This window comes from Pleurodeles waltl, chromosome 11 (genome assembly GCF_031143425.1).
Source record: "Pleurodeles waltl isolate 20211129_DDA chromosome 11, aPleWal1.hap1.20221129, whole genome shotgun sequence".
Classification (NCBI taxonomy): Eukaryota; Metazoa; Chordata; class Amphibia; order Caudata; family Salamandridae; genus Pleurodeles; species Pleurodeles waltl.
Window position 1 is genome coordinate 84,003,509 of NC_090450.1, and position 14,781 is coordinate 84,018,289.

The following is a 14,781-nucleotide window of genomic DNA, read 5'->3' on the forward strand; positions in this document are numbered from 1 at the left end:
TACAGGTGTTTCTCCGTTTGAACTGTTGCGTGGAAGGAAACCATCTTCAAGGATATCTCCTGGTTGGATGTCTAAGTGGGTGAAACGAAGTGATGAGTGTAATTGATGATGCGGTCAGAAAAATGTCCAGAGGGCACAAATGAGGCAGAAGGAATACTTTGATTTATCAAAGAGGGTCTACCCCAATCAATTAAGTAGGGAAAAGATTAGAATCAAACTTCCTGTTCACATTAAGAAAGGAGAAAATAGATTTTCAGAACCCATGATAATTGACAAAGTATGTGGTAATGCTGTTAGGGTTAATTTGCGGAATGCTGATAGGAATTTCCTTGACTTGAACTACCCTAACAAAATGGATGTCTGTCATTCTATGGAATGTCTGAACAAACCAACTCGCAGTGAACCGGTTACTGATGAAACGAATCCAACGGATGTTGATAGTGTTTTTGAAAGTTATGTACACAGGAGTGGCAGACAAAGGGTGAAACCTTTGAGATACCGTTAATTCTGCGACATGTATTTGAGTTATGATTTTGTGTTTCATCTTTCTTCATGATTTGTATCTTTAAGTTTATTTTTATTTCTTTTGTTGTTATTGTTTTTTCTGTAGACTGTTATCTTGATAAGTAATGGTTAAATTGTTATTTGCTCGTTTGTAAGGGAAGAGGATAATGTGGTGTTGCCGCGTCCTCGTGACTCCAGTCTTACGTCCCGAGCTCGAGACACGGGGAGTCGAGAGGACAGTTGAGGCGGTAGCTGCGACATCGCAGCGGTCTATATTTTTAATTAAAGAACTTATCCTTACCCACACTTGTAGTCTTGCTTACTACAGTAACCTTATCGTTGGGCAGGGGTCTCAGAGGTAGAAATGGTGGGGTTTTCAACTGTATGGTCCTTTTTTAATAATCCTGTTTTGAAGAAAATATTTCCTGTGTTCCAATCTCTCTCAGGTCCCTCTGAAATATACTGCCAAGAAACCACCTTGTGATACATAGCGCCACAAAGAATAGACAGATGTCTGGTCAGAGGTTTGTGCACAGTACTTGTGAATACATTTAGCAGAACTACAGGAGTACTTCTTCTCATCCTCCAAAATGATTTTGTGAACAGGCCCTAAGGTCTGTTACCAAATCAGACTGTTCTGGTTTTAAACGCTATGCCCTGCCAGTGGAGAAAAGGTCATGTTTTTGATTGCCCATATGTGACATCTGTACAAACACTTCCGAATATGCAACAGAACCATAGAAGTGGAATGTACTTGTTCAGTCCTCAGTAGTCGACAGTCACCTCTGGATCTGAATGAATCTGCCAGTGGCCTGATGAGACAAAGCCAACTCACTGCATGGAGGTTACACTACCACATAACTCCTTCACATTTGGAAGTATAAATATCCGTACTCAGTTTAGAGGCTAAGATTAAGCAAGGGTCAATCATTCACTGGCTGATGTAACAGCTTCAACTGACTCAGAGTTTACGCATGTCAAAGTCTTTCAGAAACCATCCAAAGTAGTATAGTCACACCATTTACCTCCAACTTTTCATGCAAGTGCAACAAACGTCAGTATTTGCAAAGATTTTAAAAATATATATATATATTTATATAGGACAAGTCACACCAAATGACAAGGTGGTTGCAACTGTAATGTCAATAGCTAAACTATGCATCCTCAGACTATAGGGAAATATATATATATATTTTTTTTTTAAGTGGGTACAGGAAATGTATACAGTGGCCACCTATGAACAGGTGATTTACTGACTAAATTATCAATTGGACTAATTCAAACACAACTGTGGTGATTTAGGATAAGTCAGAGATCAACAGGGTTGACTAGGATTTTATTTCCAGAACAGGTGCACATACAGGTTTCAAAAATTCAAAGCTGGTTAGATCCAAACAAAACATCTCACATACACATCTACCACACACACCCCCAAAGCACAACATTGTAGCCTAACAACCAGGTGAACTATTACAAAATAAAAGTACAACATCCATCTTATTCCTGTTCCCTCCCACTAGTTGCAATGGTAACCTTTTTCCATTTCTTGCATATTCTAACCTTTAATTGCTTTTAAAAGTTGAAAGCAATAAGAGCCTGTGTCCCACTCTTCGGACAAGTCACAAACATACATTTCTGTTTAATAACCTCATACATTTTGTTTTTGCTACACAAAGTCACAGTCATAGTCACAAAGGTTGGACTATTTTTCCATAACCGCCTCTTCCAGCATCATAATCTTGCCGATATTCATCTCGGACCTACAAAACAAAAAAAACAAAAAAGATTTAAAAACACAAAGATTGCAGGAGCAGATTACAAAAACAAAACTGAAAATTTGATAGATGACAAATAGTTTAGCAAAGCAAAAATATAGTAACTCAACATAGGGTGCACCATTCAGCATTTGCATTGCAGTAAATCGGTGTGCCCAACAGAAATATTTTCTGTGGTGTTCAGATATGCAATGTAGGAGTGTTTTAAGAAGGGCATGGAGTACAGTGTCCCAAGCAAACTGTTACTCTTAGGTGATGGCCACCTACCTCATCCCAGATCTGAGGCAGAGCTCCAAGAGTGTACTTAACTTCAGAGATGCTTCAGTTATCACGTGACCATGGCCTGCCCACCTTCCACGTTAGACTGCACACAGGCAGGATTGTAGAGAGATTTTAACAGAGTTATGGGACATGACTAAAAGGTCATGGCTGCGACCTGCTCCACTGGAAACCGTGAAGTATCTGAACATTTTACCAACATAAGTCTATTTTGCAACATCTTGAAGACATATCAGCTCTATATATCTGGTAGGCCCTGCCCCACTATCTGAACTTGTCAACTACGTAATTAAGACTTTGCTGCTGGAAAACGGCAATGGATTAAAGTAGATCTTCCATAAAGTTTTATAATTGCTCTAACACCTCAGTATTCAAGTACTGCCACCTGTAGTGCTAACCTGCTGAGGGACACCTACATGGTCTCCCAGAACATCAAATTCAGAAGATACATCTCTACCTGCACTGGTTTTCTGGTTAACTGGACTTTGCATTACTTCACAGGAATGGGCATTTTTTGCACCTCAGTCTTGAAAGTCAAAGAAAGGAAGCTGTGCCATTAGCGTCTTGCAAATGTCCTTTGAATTCCCTACCTGTCTCAAACAAAGTATACTGGTAATGAAAGGAAAGAAAAAAAAAAAAGCGCTGATTCAAAGTCTTCTAGGTTGGCAATTTACTGTGGTTATACTCAGTTTGTAGCTTGTGGACTCACACAGCAATTTAGATTTAAAGGTGCTTTAAAGAAATAGACAGGTCCTCTCAGCACTAAATCCTCCTCCATTAAAACTTCGTGAAATTTGCCTGCCCAAAGAAGATACTCCAGTCAACACACTGATTCATTAACACATTCTCTGCAAGGCCACACAATGAATAGCCAGTTCATCACATTTAGGGTTGGAAAATCATCACACCAGAAGGCATGAACAACGCATATATTTCTTTCAATTACAGCACATTTACACTACGAACAAATAAAATTATTCTTTATTACCTGACCACCAGATCTTCCACGGCCGAACTGTCTCCCTTCTTTGAAGCCTGCATCCCAGTCAGTCCTGATAATTCGATCATCCAGCCTTGTACCATTAATATATCTCATGCAGTTTTCTGCATCACCTCTTAAATAATATCTTACAAGAGTGTTAAAGAGTCACATAGAAAACTGTCCACGTGAAATGCCACAATGATCAGAATACGAACAATGGATGTGGCATGAATGGTGTATGATCCGTCAACAAAACGGGGGTTATGACGCGTACGAAAACAAACAGGTGAGCAAAGCATCTGAATCTAACTATGCCCAATCTGCTGGTGATGACAAAAATCACACTCAACCATCAACGAATGGAACATTTTTACCCAGTGGAGGCCAAAAGTTAGTGCCATATTACGGACCAAAAGGCATACATTAAAGAAAAGAAAAAAAAAAAAAAAAAAAAACGCAAACATTTTTGATTAGCTTCAAACTGCTTTCTACATCAGTATAACATTTTTTAGTTTAACTAGAAATTATCTGTACCCAACACTAAAAACAAAGTTACGTCCCAGAATGTTTATTGGCACTCACATACCAATAAATAAAATAGGCTGCAGGGTCAAAATGTTCTAACTTCCTCAGAGAATGAAAACCTAAGGCGCATATCTTGGAGCTGTTCAAAATAACAAGCCCACACATACGTTCTCCTTTGGACAGAAGGGTGTCTGTGGAAGAGATATGTGGCTACAACATATTAGTGGGTTTGTCAATTATTTGTGCAGATAGAGGAAAGCAGTGGGTGAGGGACATTTGAGGAATATATGATGTGGTGATGGCATGGGTGCATCTCAACAGCAACTGATCTAATCACCATCAGATTGTTTTCTTTGTGGGGTATTTCAATGTACGCACGAAGAGTTATGGCAATCAATGCACTGGTTTTAAGTATGTGCTGTCACACTGATTGTTTCTAGATGTACCAATTTGCTTACACTTGTATTCTTGATATGTGCGTAACTGTGAGGAAGGGACGGGTCTGCATAAGGTATTTATTATATTAATTTTAGTGCCCAGTTTTCTTGAGCATGTAATTACCTTGAAGTAAGGCACCAGGCCCTGATGAGACCAACTCCATTTAAAATGAATCAGAAAACGGAAGCTTTTCATAGTTCTTTAACATTTAAGGGGATTGGGGGTTGCTCTAGGACTACTAGCAATAGCGTTCAATATTTCACGTTAGCATGAGACCAAAGGAGGAAACTCCAAAAGGTTGTAGAGATGATGGGATTTGAATGGAAAGTAGTGACTGCCCAGTCTCCTTCCACCACCAGTTTTATCAAATCTAGGGCTTTGTCTTGGGCACCAGCATTATACACTCTTGAAGTAAGGATTCCATGATGCACTGTGCCAAAGATAGCGAAAAGATCTAGGAGTAAAAACTCGGGAAACCCTCCTTGATCATTTCTCATACACAAGTTGTCCATAACTGCCAATATGTCAACCCAGTACCGATGGATTGAGAGAACCAAGCTTCATCTAGTTCCAAGACTGGGTGTTTCTTAATAGAGAGAACTCTGTGTAGGGGCTACATTTTCTGCCACGTTGCCGTAAACTGAATTAAATATAATAGGGTGGACGTTAACCTGCATTTTGAGATCTACCAACAGTTTTTTTAATTTGTGTTTCAATTAAGAGCTTGCATCAAGGTGGAAAGAATTAATCGATGTACACCTAGGGGTTGTATTCTCAAAATGCCAAATAAAATAACTGGGCAGTATTAGGATCAAGAGGAGAACCCAGCTTCTTGGCCAAAATAATGGTCTTGGTCCCCATGGTAGCTAGCAGATCTAAACTCAGAAAGGGTTGCCATTAGTGGTGTGTTTTGGTCAAATTATACATTTTTGTAAAATTAAAATTCATGTTAAGTAAAACTTGGATTTTTTCCTTCTAATTGGTGACAAAAAAAAAAAAAAAAAAAAAAATGATTTACATATCCAAGGATTGCGGGGTAATCGCCTTACTCAGAGGGAATTGGACAGTTCATTAACTAGGCTATAGACTAGTCGATTATGTGTATTATTGATCCATGTCGCATAAAATGTAATGTGTGCTTGTTTTACTTTTCGTTTTTAAAATCGACACACTATCTTGTTTTTGCCACAAAGTCTCTATTGCTTTGCACTGCAGTTTTAGGAGTCGTGGTGCCTTAGTATACTAAGTTGGAGGGTTAGTACCAAGTGTATTAACATTTATTTTGGTAGCTAATAGATATAACGATGTGATCATTCATTCAAGGTCTCCAACCACGTTACCATCTGGTTTGCAGTCAAGCATAGTTCTAATAGCATTTAATGTTTGGTTCAGGGTATCTTGTTTAATTTCAGAAAAATCTCAGAAAACTGCTAGGATATGTAAGTGCATTGGTCGCAGTATCATGCTTAATGGTGAAACAAAGTGATGCCTATACCTTAGGCCCCCGTTCCAGCTTCTTTTTTTGTCCAATATGCTGTTCTAGACCGAGAGAAGACTCATGCAAATCTTGGTCCTACACTGGCAGGACAAAGCAGCCAGAACCACCACACAGATAGGAACAATAAGTATGGGATCCATAACTCGGGGAATCTACTGCAAACGACGATGCACAATAAGCTGAAACCCATGAGGTTGTTTGTGTGCCCACTTAGAGGGGACTCGGTCTGGCAGTTTGGGATGGACTGTTCCTATTGGAGTAGGTCAAGTCTGATGTGCATAAGGCTGGTTCTAGTCTGAAATGGCATTTCAGGCAAAAACATGAACTGGTAAATGCCCCAGAGTAATTTCTAGAGGCTGAGATTAAATCAAACAATTTATTCTTCACTTTTTTTTGTTTTCCCTCAATGAATCAAAATACGAGCCACCTACTTCACCAAGAAAGTAGCTCTGTAGGATGAATGGGCGACAGAGGTGCAATCTACTTTTCCCACTAAAAAGTCTTGTGCAGGTGTGTAAGGTTGGGCTGAATTGATTGCAGACTATGCTGAGCCTCTCAAGCATGAGATCACTGCATGCTTCTTATTACATAAATTCATGTCTTGTTCTCTGCTACCTCCATTTGTATACATCAATAACCTATGAGCATATAAGCAAAGCTTAACTGTAGCCAGTGATGTGCTACTATACGAAGCTGCCAGCAGTCATCGTAGGGCAAGACCAGATACCCAGTGCAAAAAACTATGAGTGGAATGTAAGTTCACTCCAGTGTCTAGCATGCCTGATCCATTAGAAAGCACTGGGCTTACAGGATTCCTACAACATATCTGAAAAACAAGGTTAAAACGCTTTACCTTGAACCATCAACTGGGCAACCCAAATTGTGGAGGTCTGAACCAGGAACTAATCGCTGACAAGGCCACTTCAGCTAATATCTAGGATTTTAATCTCCTACCCATTTTAGAGGAAGCCACACAAATGCTTCTAGGTCAGGCTTCTAACTGGAGTGGAAATTATCTTTCCATGCTCACAAAACGGCCACATTATGTGCCACCAATAGCCTTAATTAAATGCACCACAGCCTTATGCAGGTAATGAGAACAATAAGAAATCTCTGGTCAAAGAGCTTAAATAACAGGCCGTGCAGTACAAATGCTGTAGCCATATTGATAAAAGGTAGGCTGAAGCTTTTACGATCATGTTTTGCCATCTGCCCACATCCATACATAAACAAGATTAGTGTATACCCCTTTTATTTAGTTTACTGAAAAATTAAGAAAGTTTATGGTAGGCAGTGACGAGATTAGACAGATAGGGAAGTGAAAAGCTACAATTGTGGTAACAAACAGTACTCAAATCAAGGAAAGAATAACCATTGTGGTCTAAATCAGGGTTTTAAAGTCATTGATGATAGTTTGCACTCAATTCTCTGAAGAGATACACCCTCTCATCACCCACCCAACATATCTAGCAACAGAAATACATTATATTGACAATATTAAAATAAAAATGTATAGAGTCTTGCAGAACTGCAAGCAGAATAAACCAATAGCATCTGGTTTGTGAACATGCAAAGTTGAGTCAGTCCACTATGATTCATTTGTGAACTCTAGGTCACATGCACCCCCCCCCCCCCCCCCCAACAACAATAATATGTAAACGTATTCGGCTCAGAATCACTGAAATTCAACACAGTGTGGTATAAGCTACCTGAGCAGACCATACCATATAAAGGATACTCTACAAAACAGAAGCCACATGCAGTTTTCTTAACTTTGTCCAATCCCATGACTATCTTCTTGACATCCCCGCTTTTGCTGAAGAGCTCATAAATTTGTTCTTCTGTTGTGTAGAATGAAAGATTCCCTACATACAGTGTGCAACTCAGTTTCAGTAGCTTCTCCTGATCATATCGGTGACCCTAGTAAACAAAGGGAAAGAAAAAATGTCATCAAGTAAACTATGTGGTGGGTCCTCTTTCCAACTCCAATGATAAAGATCCAGTGTCGACAGGTGACTGCAGGGACCCACATGAGGCGGAAATAGCGGATGTTGGCGCCACAAAGTTCTTTGCAGATCCATAGGAGCCAGTACGACTAAACCCCATTTAATAATCAACCACCCCAATCGGGTCACTGTAGAAACAAAGAAACATAATACGTATCCCATTCTCAAATGGCTCTGTCCAAATCAAATACTGCCGTATAAAGAGTGGCTCAACTAACCGGGCCTCGTTTGCACTACATAAAAATAGTTAAAATAAAATACAAACAAGAGCTGGTATCTATCCCCGTTAAAAAAACATACCATCCCCTCCCCCAGCAGTCCGTCATGAAAGAGTCGGCATCATCTACATAAATAATATGTAGCATTCGAACCCTTCAGTAAGCGTTGCCGCCTACCGGCACAGTGTCGGGGTGCGGCTTTTTTTTCTGCTGCATCACAGCCAACATCCCAAGCTCGGGTTTTTGGCAGTGTTAAGGCTAAACTGCAAGTACCAGAATGCAATGGGTTTTTTGGGCTTGCTGATGCCATCACAAAGCGCTACCCCAAAACACCCCTTTTGATCTAAAACTCGAAGCACCCACCCACGTTACAACAGGCACCATTTCTTGCTAATCGGACTGTCCGGCTCCTAGTCATTTAGCCCTTTCGTCATTTCGACCCCATTCCTCCAAAGAATCAAGTATTCGTCTCTCCAAACCCCACAGTTCGGTACGTTGCCCCCTCCTACTCACCCTGAAGTGCTGATCCCGGTACTGACTGAGTTCGACGTAGGTGTCACTCTTCAGCGGGGTGAGCGTCATGTTTATCCCGCCACTTTTAACACCAGACCAGGGATCCAACCTGTCCGCTCCTGGACTATAACGCGGAGAGGCCTGAAGCTGACCAATCACAGCACGCGTTTCAGACGCCCAGAAGTCTGAACATAGAAATAGGACACAAGCTTTTCGCTCCAGCTAAGTCTTCGCGCAGTCGTTTTATGTAACCGTCAGACGAAGATGGGCGCTTTCAGTGCCTCGGAGGTCTGCAGAAACTTGCTCGACAAAGTCCTTAATAAGGATACTTTTATGGGTTTACAATGAAAACAATGTAACAGTTCATTTTAAAACAATTACATTTTACTCATCTGCGCCATGAAAAGTGATTTTGAGGGCTTCTAATTAGCAGACTGCTATCAACACTCACCATTTCAATATGGTTTTCAACCCGAAGAGAATGTGTAGTCCTCAGTCGTATTCTACGTGTCGCATAAAATACAATTGTGCGGTCCACTTCAGTCTGAATACAGCATAGCGCCTAAATTTCCCAGGTTCATGCCCGAAGAGTTGCTCCGGTCCCGATTTTAACCTTGAATTCTGGGACTTGTAGTCCTGGTTTTATAATGGAATAAACATAGCTGCCAAGTTTCCCAGATCCATGCATGGTGTGGTATTCCCATCCATTTTTTTCCGTTGATTTCTGGGACTGGCAGTCCTGGTTTGTAAGGGAATAAACAAGAATTCAAATAAAACACTTGGGCTGAAGTAACTAGTTGCACTAACTTGGGAATCTTGACAAGGCTTGCTAAACAACAGTACAAGTCCCAGAATTCAAAGAAAAAGCCTGAACTACAGCAGCTAGTCATGCAACAACCTGGGTAACGTGCAAAGGTTGATACAGGTCTTTTACCAACAGTTTATTTTTACACAGGGCATGAGCTATAGACTCCTGTGAGGTCTCACAAAGGCATGTGGGCGGGGTGCTGGGCACACAAAGTTAATAAATGGCCTTGCCTGGGTATCTCACAGGAGTCTTGCATAGATGCCAATTTTTCAGTTTGCTTATTGGTGATATTTCTGTGTATGCGGTGTGTCTTATGTGTGCAATTTACAGGCCTTGTGTTTGACACTTTATTGTGAGGCATACCGTCCTAGTCCCCTTTCTGCTCACTGCCTCTATCCCTCAGGAAAGGCAGCCAGAGCTTGCCAAGAGACTCCCTCACACCTCCTTAAAGAGGTCTACCTCCTGCCTTAATGTCCTTTTTAACCCGTCCTCTCTGGGCATTCAGCCAAAGTAGGAGAGCTTAAGCGTATCTTCCTGTATTGTCCTCCTTGTTTGAGTTTGAAAATGGCCACAGGGCAGAACAACTGACCCTTGAAGTTCCTCCCACATATAGCCTTCCCTTAACCCATACTCTTATTCAGTTCATGTAATTCATTATCCCTATGTCTTCTAGATGTATACATGACACACTGGATGTACACCAGGTTATATCTGCCTGTTTTGGCAGGGATTTTGTAACCTGTAAATACCTTCCAAGTTTAACAATCATTATAATTTGACTAGGTTTCACCCATGTGATTAATAATATTTTTGTTGTTGTAAGTGTTAGCTTGGTGAGCAGTTGTGCAATATATGTTACTGAAACTCCATAAAAGTGTTATGACTTGCTTATTGAGAAAGTCAATATATTGTGCAGTAACTGGTGGTAACATAATGCTTGGAGATTAGCTAAAGGACTGAGGAAAAAGAAAAAACAACATACAGCAGCCAAGCATGTTTGAAATGCGTGCAGCCATGGGGAGATTACGTAAAGGTAGGTGGAGAAACCAAACGAACACAGCACAAGCACTGTGCAGGCAAAACCTAAGAACCACAACCAATAGAAATGGAAGAACAGTAAGTGGCAAGCACACCGACCAATGAAAAGTAAGGGCGGGATGTAAGCCCTTTTAAAGATTTATATTAAATACAATAGATTTCACAAGAACAGTGCAAGCGCTGTGCAGGTGAAACCTAAAAATGGTGTTGCACCCAGTAGCGCATTAGAAACACGCACTGTAGCTCATATCCAGAACACCAGTGGACTCTGAGTTTATATCAGCAGGGCGCAATGTGTTTCATATTCTGATCAGCAGCACACAACGTTGCATGGTAGTTTAATTTGGAATATAGAAGTGCTAAAGAATACAGTAATGTAATGGTAGCCATTGAATTTACCGCCACCGGATGGGAATTTCGCAACGTATCTTCTGTTCTATGCATGTGACTGGAGTTAAGCCTTTTTCCCAGGGCTACCTTTGAACTGTGCAGGGAAGATGGAAGGGGGCAGGGTCTAGCATTTATTTATCATCTTAGCTGAGCGCCAGAGAGCTATGCAATCCTTTGTGCCAAGACAGCCACAGCTAAAGTGTGGGAGTGAGGGGAACTGTCTTAGCAAACCGGGGGATGGTCTCAGGGCTGAAAGTGAGCCTGTGGAAGAAATGAAAGTTCCAGAAACAAGACCACGAGGCGCACACTGGAGAGAAAGCACACTAGAACGCTGACCTTTGTCGGCAACAAGAGAGCCACAAGTAGATTATGCAAGGAGCGGAAGACAAACAAAAGAAGCACAGCACAAGCGCTGTGCAGCCAAAACATTAAAAAAAATAGTTCTACAAAAGCGGAGGAAAACAGGAAGCAATGGTTAGCAGCCAAGGAGAGCAAGGAGTAAAAGAGCAATGAACCAGAGAGCGGGGAGAAGAATTAAAAAAAAATCTAAAGAAAGACAAGGAGGGAGACGCACTGGGTAGGAGGAGGGAGAAACACAGAGCAAGTGGGGTGGGAGGAATACAACGAGCAAGAAAAGAAAATAGAGCAAATGGGCAGGGGGGAGCAACATGGAACACTCAAGGCGAGGGGTGCAGGGCCTTGGTGGAAAGAAATCTGCACACGAGTCCTTGTGTTTAGTGAACATGAAAAATTCCCTACACACAAAACATTATAGTGCCTTTCTTTAAAACTGCATTTACGACCGGAGCTGCTGACTTCGGAACTAGTTAGCAATGATCAAGTCTCGGTGTCGGCCCAACATCCTGTGATTCTGGTCAAATTACATAATCATGTTCTCTTCCCCGAAGCCTCCATCAGCAGTAGAGGAAGGAGTGGGGTCAGACACTACAATGTGAGAACAGAAAGTAGAGAGAAAGAGGGAAAGACATAAAACCTAGATCAAGAAATAAAGACACAACAGTGAGAAAGACATTTCATCAAGCTCTGCAGTCTCACCCAGAACTCACAGCTAAAGATCTTTAAAATTAAATAGGCTTGTACTGCTAAGGTTATTTTTGTTAGCAAACTAAGGCAGCAATGTTGTTATGATTGGTCATTTCTCACAAGATGGAGAGTGTGGCGTAATGGCCAGAACTGCCGACTTTGGAGCTGGAGAGCCAGATTCGAGTCTCAGCATTAACTCAACATCCTGCACAAGCACACTTGAATTGCAATGCAATTTTGTGCATTATGAAGTAACACTTTGTATTTCTAAATTGAGATGCGCTGTCTTTACAAATGCAAAGCACATTTGTGGCTGTGGCCACAGGGTTTGTAAAAGGTCTCGTCGGGCTTCATTTCTGTTACAGAGGTGGGTTCTGTCAGCCCTTCATGGATAGTGCTCCAGCACTTGGCACTGAAGATGACATCAGGCGGGTCACGTGGAACTCACACCTGTCGAGGTAAAATGTAATTGCAGCTCTCATCACTTATTGTATACTTACTGTATACTAACCCTAAAGCACAGCAAGGCAACTTGTGTAGAGTGCACAGCACTTCTTGAGCCACTAAGTGAATGCGACTGGCTGCACGAGCAGCACACTGAGACATGCAGTGCAGTGACCAGAGGGTCTGGGCTGCTGGGTGCATTCCCCAGGGAGTCAACTGGTTGCTTCATGAAGATCCTGGTGATGAAAGCCACAGCTCCAAGATCACTACACCGAGCATGTCCTTCTCAGCCCTGCTGTATTCTGGGGATACACGATGGCACATGAAGAATTCAGCATAGACCAGCAGTAATATGTATTTATAGCGGCTCGAAATGGCAAAAACTGAGAGACTGAGCGCTAAAAAAAAATTACATGTTATCAATGATAATGTTGCTGAATGTTGCTCAGAGCAGCCCTATGAAGCCAATCTATTGAACATATATATGTACATCTATTATTATGAGTCAAGTGAGTGGACTCAGTATAGTTTAAAGACGATTCTCTGTTCTACATGTAGGGGGGAGTAATGCCACCACTAATCTTTAACTCTGCAGAAATATTCAAGACAATCTGGCCATCTTTTCGGAAGACACAGCAGCAATGACATTGACAGTGATTTGCACTTTGGTGGAAGTTGCACCTGACACGTAAGAGGCTGGTAAGGAGTGCAGACTGTCTTTCACTCCAGTGTCCCCCCGCCCGTCTCACTGTGTCCCACTGATCTCTGGAAATTTGAGGCTCTGAGTCACACAGAAGAGTCATGCACACGGCCTATTACTTTTTAAGTGTGTCTGCGTGTACTTACCATGTAAATAGGCTATGCATCATGCTTGATTGTTATGAATGGCCATTTCTCGCCGGATGGAGGAAGTGGCATAACGGCCAGAACTGCCAACCTTGGAGCTGTGGAGTCAGGTTCGAGTCTTGGTGTCAGCTCTTCTTCCTGCAGAAGCACACTTGAAATGCGTGCTAACATAAAAAAGATGAAAACAAAGATGTGGGACAAACAAAACAAGGCAACGTCCTGAGAGACGGCCATATTAAAGTCAGGATGCGTGAGGGCTACGAAGATAACAATAATGATGAGTAGAGCGGGCATGAAACTGACGAGGCACATGCAGTTCTGTATGAGGGAGGGCTATGTTGAGAGCTGTCGGGTATGCAGGCAAGCGCTAGGCAAGCAAAACATCAAGAAAAAAATGTCCGTCTCAAAAGCGGATGAAAACAGTACTTTGGCCTACGGACACATATAAGAGCAAGCACATGAGGAAGAACAAGAAATAGCATGCTACAGTCAGTAGAAACGGAGGAAAAGTAAGTGGCAAGCACGGGAACCAATGAAAAGCAAAGGGGCGGGATTTAATCCCCTTTCAAGATTTATATTAACAATAGATTTCACAAGCACAGCGCAAACACTGTGCAGGCAAAACCTTAACAGAAAATATCATGCTACAGCCAATAGAAACAGAGGAAAAGTAAGTGGAAAGCAAAGGAACCAATGAAAAGCAAGGGGGCAGGATGTAAGCTCCTTTTAAAATATATGTTAACAGTAGATTTCACAAGCAGAGCACATTCGCTGTGCAGGCGAAACCTAAAAATAGGCAAACATACTAGGAAGAGGCATTTTGTTGAGGAGTAATCTTCCAATAGCTATCCTTCAGCTCCAAGGAAAGTCAGTGAGGACGAAGTGGATGGATTCTCAATAGAGTTTTGATAATATTTTTAGGAGAATTGTGTTAGAAACTATGTCAGGTATGTAGCCTTCGTCCTCTGTTTTACCTTAAGACTAGCGGCAAGCGATCAGTTGCTCTGGGCCAGAGTTGCATGTGAAGGAAGTACAAAATTCTTCGCCGATCAAAGAGGGAAATATTTTGACGAGTAACTATTGCCTGAGATTTTATGCAAAGTACGTCATAATATGGGGTTCTCAGGTGAATAACTTCTTTGTAATTCGTTTGAGCCTGGTGCAGTTTGGCTGCCTGTTCATCAGGATATATCAGATGTAATCAGGCATGTATGGAAGGAGCCAAATTAATTTAGATGTTATATTCACCACATATAACCTACTGTGTAGTTATCCCCTGCACTCTTCCTTTCTTCCCCTGTCTTTCTTTTCCTCCACACGATTCTCTTCTTCTCCTTAGTATGCCCCTCCAGAACTGTGTGCTGGACATTCCAAGGTTCAGTTAGCAACATCTGGTGGGATATCAGTGGTACATGATGCTGCTTTATTTAACCTACAAAAATCTAGGCTTCTGTTGACATAGTATACTATCTT

General features: G+C 41.6%; 1 protein-coding gene across 1 annotated transcript; it reads right to left on the reverse strand.

Annotated features, from left to right (window-relative positions):
- Positions 1-1,821: 1,821 nt before the first annotated feature.
- On the reverse strand, positions 1,822-8,904 carry LOC138265435 (nuclear cap-binding protein subunit 2). The gene is made up of 4 exons (XM_069213136.1): positions 8,739-8,904; positions 7,740-7,921; positions 3,547-3,685; positions 1,822-2,264 (listed from the first exon to the last, which is right to left on the reverse strand). Exons 1-4 carry the CDS (start codon positions 8,805-8,807, stop codon positions 2,193-2,195), a joined length of 462 nt encoding a protein of 153 aa, XP_069069237.1. The 5' UTR covers positions 8,808-8,904; the 3' UTR covers positions 1,822-2,192.
- Between the last annotated feature and the right edge of the window lie 5,877 nt (positions 8,905-14,781).

Bases quoted from the DNA above. Each gene is read 5' to 3' on its own strand.
- LOC138265435 (XM_069213136.1), bottom strand. From the start codon at position 8,807: ATGACGCTCACCCCGCTGAAGAGTGACACCTACGTCGAACTCAGTCAG. The intron at 7,922-8,738 runs GTGAGTAGGAGG...TTTGTTTACTAG, and splicing joins ACCGGGATCAGCACTTCAGG to GGTCACCGATATGATCAGGA. The intron at 2,265-3,546 runs GTAATAAAGAAT...TTTGTTTTGTAG, and splicing joins GTGGAAGATCTGGTGGTCAG to GTCCGAGATGAATATCGGCA.